This window comes from Acipenser ruthenus, chromosome 42, assembly GCF_902713425.1.
Source record: "Acipenser ruthenus chromosome 42, fAciRut3.2 maternal haplotype, whole genome shotgun sequence".
Lineage (NCBI taxonomy): Eukaryota > Metazoa > Chordata > Actinopteri > Acipenseriformes > Acipenseridae > Acipenser > Acipenser ruthenus.
The window spans coordinates 10,225,667-10,234,507 of record NC_081230.1 but is presented as its reverse complement, the minus strand read 5'-3'; the positions used below and the strand labels follow the sequence as shown (position 1 = coordinate 10,234,507).

At 48.4% G+C, this 8,841-nt stretch overlaps 1 protein-coding gene and 3 non-coding genes across 6 annotated transcripts; all 4 read right to left on the bottom strand.

The window, feature by feature from the left end:
* Positions 1-563: 563 nt before the first annotated feature.
* Positions 564-8,841, bottom strand: LOC131709318 (KAT8 regulatory NSL complex subunit 2-like). 3 transcript variants are annotated; one of them, XM_059011761.1, is made up of 10 exons: positions 8,729-8,841; positions 7,769-8,030; positions 7,172-7,350; positions 6,085-6,199; positions 4,806-4,969; positions 4,167-4,333; positions 3,578-3,674; positions 2,622-2,875; positions 2,314-2,499; positions 564-1,478 (listed from the first exon to the last, which is right to left on the bottom strand). In XM_059011761.1, the coding sequence occupies exons 2-10, from the start codon at positions 8,020-8,022 to the stop codon at positions 1,350-1,352; spliced, it is 1,545 nt and encodes a 514-aa protein (XP_058867744.1). In that variant the 5' UTR covers positions 8,023-8,030; positions 8,729-8,841; the 3' UTR covers positions 564-1,349. The 3 variants fall into 3 exon arrangements, with proteins under 3 accessions (XP_058867744.1, XP_058867743.1, XP_058867742.1); XM_059011760.1 differs by lacking the exon at positions 8,729-8,841 and adding an exon at positions 8,684-8,718; XM_059011759.1 differs by lacking the exon at positions 8,729-8,841 and adding an exon at positions 8,458-8,515.
* Positions 1,674-1,811, bottom strand: LOC117971072 (small nucleolar RNA SNORA2/SNORA34 family). Its single transcript, XR_004663065.2, has one exon. It is a non-coding gene; the product is annotated as a small nucleolar RNA SNORA2/SNORA34 family (small nucleolar RNA).
* LOC117971073 (small nucleolar RNA SNORA2/SNORA34 family) lies at positions 3,146-3,278 on the bottom strand. The gene has a single exon (XR_004663066.2). It is a non-coding gene; the product is annotated as a small nucleolar RNA SNORA2/SNORA34 family (small nucleolar RNA).
* On the bottom strand, positions 5,567-5,704 carry LOC117971071 (small nucleolar RNA SNORA2/SNORA34 family). The gene has a single exon (XR_004663064.2). It is a non-coding gene; the product is annotated as a small nucleolar RNA SNORA2/SNORA34 family (small nucleolar RNA).

Sequence of the window (8,841 nt, the reverse complement as noted above, 5' to 3'; positions counted from 1 at the left end):
AACAATAACAGGATACTCCGGTTTCTTTCCGTACACTCAGCACGATATCCATCGTTTACTGGGTTTATATGCCGTCTGGTGCTGCAAACACCTCATTAAGTAAATCTGTAAGGTTTATTTATTTTGTCTGGCTGCCCTGCTGTTATCACCTCCACACAGTCTGCCGCGCTCTTACTTGGTAATGTAGTGCAACAGCCCCACCTAGTGGCTAGTGCTTGGTATTGCACTCCAGTTACTGCACCTCTACCTTCTGCAGTTTCATAGCAATTAAGCCTTTCATACAGCCTGGCCTGTTTGCGGAAATAAACAGAAGAATGCAAAGGAATTATACAATAAACCGAGAACTGCATTAAATGTGCAGACAATGAAAGCAGCAAGAAGATATTGTGCTGTGTTATGAAAACACACACAGCCACACAATCCTAGTAATGTGCTTCTCAATTCTATTGCATCGTGACATTTCAAATCACTGCAGGAAATCTAGTGGGGGGGGGGGGGAATATTTGTTAACAATTTGCAGACAAAAAAATATGTAAATAAAAAACAAAACACAAACATCCGTCTGCAGAAACATTATCTTGCTTTATTAAATAACACCGAAAAGAAACACACGCACCCTCATTCCTGGTGAATCTGTGTACAGATAGTAAACTTTACAATTGCAAATGAAATTGAGAAACATTTCATCCACGGCCATTTTCGAAGAGGAACGAGAGCCACGCAAAGGGGGGGGGGGGTTTACAACAAAAGGCAGGCCAGGTCAGGCTCCTGCTCCACACTCAACTACATGAGTTACTGTTAGTGTTTCTGGCACAGTAAAGCAGTGCTGATTCCCCAGCTACTGCAGAAAGCCACACAGAGCCGGTGTATCACAGCATCTATGAAACCACATTCAGGGCTTGCTGAAGAAGCTAGAGTAAGTTAGTGCAGATCAGCACCCCACCCTGCTCTCTGAAGACTCCCGAGGCCTTCAGAGCACATCCCGTCCGGCACGGAGGATCACTTTCCTCCAGAACCGAAAGGCAGCGCTGGTCTTGGAGAGGTTTCATCAGCAGCAGCAGGCCGACCTTCACCACTTCAGAGGTTCCTGCTTCCAGCTCCCCCCTTTATAACGCTGCATCTGGGAGCCACAGTTACAAGACCGTGCGATTTGTGTTTCCACTTGACAACGAGAATACCTGCGCGATGGCATTACGAGGCTAATGGGAGCCGTGAAGGGCTGCACTGCGTTTACAGCCTTTCAAGACAAGCGATGCCTTCGGCTCTCTGCAAGGTCCTCACTGCCTAGCAGAGTAGTGAAGAGCTTTGGGACAGCGTTCCTGCTTCTTTGCTCTGAAGCCTCGCAGCGCTCAGGGGGCTGCTGCAGGTCCTGTGTTGCCGTTGGTTACTGAAGGAGCTGTCAGCGGTGTTGATACAGAAGGCACAGCCGCAGTCTCCTCACTGGCTCCAGCTGTTTGCTCACAAGACTGAGAATTCACCTGCAAGGACATGCAAAACGATTTAATATTATTGGAGGACTTCCAGACACACAGATTACGTATCAGTGAACCGGTGTTCAGAAAACAATTTAATACAATTAAACCTGACAATCTGAACAGATCACGGGAGAGTCTGGACAGAGAGACTTCCTTATGAAACAGGACCTGGACCATTCACACAGTGCTCTAATCATCATTTGTTTCTTTCAACTGAATTGGACGTCCCCCGTGTTAATATTGCAAGGCGTCCAACAGACCATGGAAAGAGTTTTCTTTTGGCTCCTTTTAAAAACCAACAGCTACAGCAAGCTGTCCGCCTTGATTTAGGGCCGCGGCTCCACGCGGAAAAACTCAAGACACTAACACTGAAACCGGACGGGCAAAGAGTCCTGCAACACGTCACCCCCCAGGAAGACATGAGTCTCAGCGAACACTTGTACCAGCGTTTGCTATATCTTACAGGTCGAATTAGATCAAGCGTAACGCACAAACCTATCTGGGACACGGCATGCATGAAAGTTGAGGCGTCATATTACAGCTCCACCATTGCAGTTAACATACAGAAATCCTAGCAGTCCTGGGTTTAGGTATATTATTGAAATGACAGGTGCCAAGAGCTTGAACTAAACCAAGCCTTGGGGACGGAGCTGCACCTAACACAGCATGAATCAGCCACATGAAATCGGTTACCAACAGGGACTGATCATGCAGCTAGAAGCGATGAACCATTTATTGAAACACGTCTAACTCCTAGCTCGTGATCATTTTAAACCTATCAAACGATCCGAGGTTAGTTTGAAATCCCAGGCAGCGTGTGCAGAGGCGGTCAATACACCTGGTTCTGGATTTCCATGTGATCCTCATCCAGCGTTGGCATGGCGACGGCTGCCTCCTCGCTGGCCAGGATATCCATGGGCGCCTCGGCGATCTCTCTGATGGACCGGTCCTCCAGCGCCAGCGCGGTGTCGAACAGCAACGGAGAGGGAGGGCACTGAAACCCATCGCCGACCACATCCAGATCCTGGGGAGACGCACACACTGACCGACTGCACGCAACACCATTTATAACATGAATCATTTGTGAACACATTCAAAGCGTAACACAAGCAGGAACGGGTGACAGTGCCGTGCGCTGGGACTCACGTCGCTGAACTCCAGAGGCAGGTTCTCGGTGGGCTGTAGCTCAGCCACACTCAGATACAGGTCCAGGGGCCCGGGGTCCAGCTGCTCTGGAGCCAGGGGCTCCGGCTCAGGCTTGTGCATGGGGGAGGGCAGCTGCAGGTGCAGGGGGCAGCGCGGGTCCTCGGACTGCCCCATGTGCACAGGCTGGTCGCAGGGTATCTCCGTGATGCCCGGGCACATCTTGAACAGAACCTGGTTACTGTCCTGGTAGATGTCTGACCAACAGCAGGAGGGTGAAGGAAAACGAATACTTGAATAAATGTGTGTTTTAAATTAGATAAAAATGTTTGAAGGTGCAAAGTGGGTTGAACCTCATTTTGATAGTTTTACTACTAGACCCGATTCGGCTTTTATTTGGGTTGTGACTTGGTTATTTTTAATACAGCAACTCTGTCACATTAGATAAACAGAATATTTTTTTTAAAAAAAGCTTAGAGATGGAAATAAGTTATCGGATTTCCTAATTGTGGCACACACTTGCTAAAAGTTGTTCCTTCCAAAGCAATTGGAAATATTAGAAGCAAATAAAACATCTAACAAACCACAGGAAGAATATACTTTTGGCTCCTGTTTGAAGCAAACAGCTACATCAAGCCATCAGCCTTGATTCAGCGCCGTCTTGAGATTTCTGCAAACCTCATCTCAAAACTGACCTGGTCTGTCTGCATCGTTTCGAGTTACAAACCTGTGGCTACGTACGTTGACTGAAACACATCTGAGCGAGAGGTCTAGACCTCAATAGATCCAGTTTGGTTTGTGCATGAAACGGGGGGGAATACAATTCACATTACAGTTGGGGACACTTTGCTTTAAGTAAGTCAGACCCTATATAAAAATGTATGAAGGTGCAAACTGGGTTTAGATATGCCAATAAATGAATAAAAAGCCAGTTTGAAAAGTCTGTTTTGTAAGGATACGAGAGATGCAGTGTCTGGTCATCGGCAGACACTGGTTAGCGCAGCGAAGCCCCTCAACAAAGGAGATGCACCTCTGACTGGAACGAGTGGTGTGTGCCTGGAAAATCAAAAACCACGGGATCAGTACTCTGCTCGGGGGGGGGAAACCACTCTAAAAACGTGCGTCAAGCTCTCATTACAGGGATAGAAAGAAGACTCCCACCACTGCACGGCATTGCTCCACTCCTGTTTTCACCCGGAGTTTAGGAACACACCTGAGCTTGACAGCTATACACTGCGGCTAATCAAGGTCCTAGTAAAACCTGGAACGGGTGAATCCGATGTGGAAGTAACGACTGCTTCTCTGCAGTACGACTAAACTAGAGACTGCAGTGATGAAAATAAGACTCCCACTGCACAGCAGTTTCACCCACTCCAGGTTTTGAGTACAGTGTGTACAGATAACAAGCTCAGGTGTGTGTTATTACACTCATAGCAAAACCAGGAAATGGTTCAAACTGCAATGCAATGGGAGCCTTATTTCCATCCCAGCATACAAGCAGTGTATATGCCAAAGTGCTGTGCAGCGGGAGTCGTTCCCGTTCTCTACCTGCTGGGAAGCCCTCTCGGAGGCAGCGAGCCTGCGTTCCTTCAGCTGCCGGTGCAGCAGGGCCTCCACACCGTAGCGCTTGCGGTAACGGCGCAAGGCTTTCAGCTTCTTCAGGTTCTCACGCTCCTTCACAGACACTCCCTCGGGTCCGGTCAGCAGACTGCTGCCTGAACAGAGAAACAAAACCAGGACAGGGAATGAGACTCCTGCTGCCTGAACAGAGAAACAAACAAGGGCGGGGAATGAGACTCCTGCTGCCTGAACAGAGACACAAACCAGGGAGGGGAATGAGACTCCTGCTGCCTGAACAGAGAAACAAACCAGGGAGGGGAATGAGACTCCTGCTGCACAGCTGTTTCAACCACTCCGGGTTTTAACAGGAGCTTGATTAGCGGCAGTGTGTGTACGTAACAAGCTCAGGTGTGTGTTAGTGTAACCAGGAATGGATCAAACTGCTATATAATTAGAGTCTTATTTCCATCCCTGCAGACAGGCAATATTAACACGTGTTAATAAAACAGCTGCATGGAAGAACTACTGAAGGACTCAATGAGAAGGTGTCGGAATTGATTGAAAGGGAATGGAAATGGATTTTCAGAAGGGATTGCCCCCAGCCCTGCACGCAGGGCGTCGCGTTACCTATGGTCTCGTGCTCCACCCTGCGGCTGTGCAGGTACCTGCGCTTCTTCTCTCTCAGGAGGTGCTGCAGGCGTTTGAACTGGTCGATGTAGAGAGACTGCAGGCGGATCAGCTTCTCCCTGGTGATCAAGGCCACTTCCTCCGCAGTGAACACTCCCGCATGCCTGCACAGCAAAGGCAAAGCAAAACACTTACCCCTGGAACGCCAAACGCTTCTTTGAAAAGAGAAAAAGTTACTTATGCAACTAGAGGATTGTCCGGCAGCAACGTACTGCATGTGAAACTTCGGCTTGCGAGGCTGGATTTAAAACAGAGGGGCTTGGCCGAGCATTGTACCATAAGTGATACAGAAACAGGCATCACAGCGGTTTTAAACTAAAAAACAAACAGAAAAAAAGCTTCCTACCCTGCTGAAAGAAAGAAAAACAAGAGTTCCAGATTTGCAGAGTGGATTTCTACTAAACTATCGTATATATATATATATATATATATATATATATATATATATATATATATATATATATATATATATATATATATATATATATATATATATATATATATATATATATATATATATATGTTTTTTGAAACAGCCATTTAATATTACATTTAATATTAAAATCAGCTGGTTTTCACAGTCCTCGATTAGCACTGATCAAGACTACCCAAGACAACACCAGGTAGTCACATACTAGTGCTTACTGGGGATGCTGTGAAACAAGCCATATATATGGACCACACACAGTGCTCTAATCATCATTTGTTTCTTTCAACTGAATTGGACGTCCCCTGTGTTAATATTGCAAGGCGTCCAACAGACCATGGAAAGAGTTTTCTTTTGGCTCCTTTTAAAAACCAACAGCTACAGCAAGCTGTCCGCCTTGATTTAGGGCCACGGCTCCACACTGAAACTCAAGACACTAACACTGAAACCGGACGGGCAGAGTCCTGCAACACGTCACCCCCCAGGAAGACATGAGTCTCAGCGAACGCTTGTACCAGCGTTTGCTGTATCTTAACACAGGTCGAATTAGATCAAGCGTAACGCACAAACCTATCTGCGAGACGGCACGCATGAAGGTTGAGGCGTCACACAGAAATGGTCCTTACAGGGTTAAAAAAAGGAGCTTAACTCCCCTGACGAGACGAAAACACAAACCCCAAAACATCGCTGTGAACTGGAAACTTACAACAAGCACACAGAGACAGGTATTGATTTTTGTATCTGTCAGCAGTCGGACCCTCGCACCAGTGGGTGTACAAGGCAGAGACTCACTTGAGGGGGTCCTCGTGGTCGCTGTCTATGCTGTCCGCCTCGCTGTCGGGGTCCCCTCGCCAGGTTTGATCTACCGCAAGGGGCTCCTGCTCCTCCTCGCTCCAGCTGTCTTCATCTGCAGGGTGAAGCAACACACAGCTGTTAAGAGCAGCATGCCAGCTGAAAGGACCGCATTCGATCTCCCTGCCTGTTCTGCTGCAGGGACAGAAAGGCGGCTCCCACTGCATTGCAGTTTGATCCCGGGTTAGGGTCAATCTGTTATTCCAATTCCTTCAAACGTATTTTAAAAGACATCATTGTGGCGATCGTACAACTGCTTTCATTTGAAGCCGATTTTATATTGACTAACAAAACAGTGACTTTGATTTTAGGAATGTATTGCCACCGTGTGAAGCTCATTTTAACAGAATACTGCCAGTTGCAATTTTGATCAGTGACGTGCTGGAATTGATTACAAGAGCATGGGAATTGGAAATTGATTTTAAAAAGGAATTGAAAAAACAGGAATTGAGCCACACCGTGGCTAACCAAGCTGGTGTTAAAACCTGGAACGGGTGAAACGGCTATGCAACAGGAGTCATCCCAAATAGAGAGCCTCTGTCCCTCCGTACCCAGTATCCTGCTGGCCTCTCTGTCCCTCCGTACCCAGTATCCTGCTGGCCTCTCCGCCCCTCCGTACCCAGTATCCTGCTGGCCTCTCCGCCCCTCCGTACCCAGTATCCTGCTGGCCTCACCGCCCCTCCGTACCCAGTATCCTGCTGGCCTCTCCGCCCCTCCGTACCCAGTATCCTGCTGGCCTCTCCGCCCCTCCGTACCCAGTATCCTGCTGGCCTCTCCGCCCCTCCGTACCCAGTATCCTGCTGGCCTCTCCGCCCCTCCGTACCCAGTATCCTGCTGGCCTCTCCGCCCCTCCGTACCCAGTATCCTGCTGGCCTCTCCGCCCCTCCGTACCCAGTATCCTGCTGGCCTCTCTGCCCCTCCGTACCCAGTATCCTGCTGGCCTCTCTGCCCCTCCGTACCCAGTATCCTGCTGGCCTCTCTGCCCCTCCGTACCCAGTATCCTGCTGGCCTCTCTGCCCCTCCGTACCCAGTATCCTGCTGGCTTCGCTGCGGCTGCAGTCCTGCCCTGGGGAGCCCAGCTCGGTCTTGGCGTACCCGCTCAGCTGAGACAGGAGCAGCTCCGGAGAGGGTCCCGACGAAACCTTCCTCGTCTGCGCCTGCAGAGCCAGCGCGTTCCTGCGAGCGTGTTCCGTGCAGAACGCCACTCTGCAACACGCAAAGACTCATTAATAAAAGCAATCAATCAAATCAATGAGAGGGATGTGGTAACACAGATAAAATCATCACCACAGCATGCAGACTGTTAACTAAAAACTTTAAAAGGATATAGGGAGGGTTGAACCAACTATACAAATCAGTCAAATACCATTTGATGAACTGCAAGTCAGATGCAGGCGTGGAAATAAGGCTGCTCCCATCGCACAGCAGTTTGATCCATTCCTGGTTTTACCAAGAGTTTTAATCAGACACACACTGGGGCTGATCAAGCACCCATTAAAACCTGGAATGGGTGTGCAACAGGGTTTGTTATTTCCATCCCCGCATCACAATACGCAATGCTGATTCCTTGTGTTTATTTCTGATACACCTGGTCAGAAATCATGCACGTCTCTTCAGAACGCACCCGTCTTTCTTCTCGGGTTTGGGGCCGGCGTTGGGGCACCGCCTGCCGTTCTTGCTGGAGACGTAGCTGCACTGCTTGTAAGGGGCGTTCTTGTCCTCCAGGATGTGTTTGATGCAGTACTCCAGACCCTCGAGCCGGGGGTGCGAGCAGAGCCGCGGGGTGAACGAGCACGCCAGGGGCTCCTGCTGTCTGGAGGCGGCGGCAGCGAGGCGCCCCCGGTTCGGGGGTAAAACGTGGATCCGTATCCGGTTCATTCCCACACCTGGGAGAGAGGGAAAAAAAAAAGGATTCATTGGTTCTTCAAACTGCTGCAGTTCAGTCTCGGTGACTCAAGTCTGCACCCCCCCCTTCCTTTATTTGGCAGGAAAATACGCCATTTTGAAAGCAAGTGACTTGACAATACAGTACCTGGACAGTAAAACCAGCGCCAAAACACACCGCGCGTTGCAGGCTAAACTAAACACATTTACCAACTAACTCCACCCGATTTTAATCTAAAACAAACACTCTCTCTATATATATATATATATATATATATTGTATGCACTAAAGTTACACGGTGTATACTTTCGCATAGATGTAACTAAAGGTCTCATCTTTACGTATGTCATTATTTAGTTTAAATTAATAATCAAACTGTATTATCAAGTATGAAGCTGGTTCTCAATAGTTCAGATGTTTAAACACACGTTTACATCGCTTGGAGGAAACTTCTTCGATAGTGAAGAGCATAAGCAATGCTGGCGTGCAGTCTGAAGACCGCCTCTTCGCGCCAAACACACACAAAACAAGTCAGCCATCTTACAGCACTCTGCTCTAACCTCTAACCGCCTTCAAAAAAACACCCATGTATCTCACAGCTCATTAAAATACACTGCGAACCAAACAAGGGGTCAGAAAGAAATACAATATTACTAGTATGGCTCATAGCAGCGACGCCAGCTCCTATCGACATCTTACCTCGCCTCAGTCTGCTTCTCTAATGAATTTAACCGTCTTTGCTTCGACCGACTCTCTCCACTGTCACGCACAAGACCCGCCCACGCAGAGCTGCTCGGCGATTCAGTAGCGGC

Bases quoted from the DNA above. Each gene is read 5' to 3' on its own strand.
- LOC131709318 (XM_059011759.1), bottom strand. From the start codon at position 8,500: ATGCTCTTCACTATCGAAGAAGTTTCCTCCAAGCGATGTAAAC. The intron at 6,200-7,171 runs GTACGGAGGGGC...TTCACCCTGCAG, and splicing joins CGAAGCCAGCAGGATACTGG to ATGAAGACAGCTGGAGCGAG. The intron at 4,970-6,084 runs GTGAGTCTCTGC...TTTGCTGTGCAG, and splicing joins GACCACGAGGACCCCCTCAA to GCATGCGGGAGTGTTCACTG.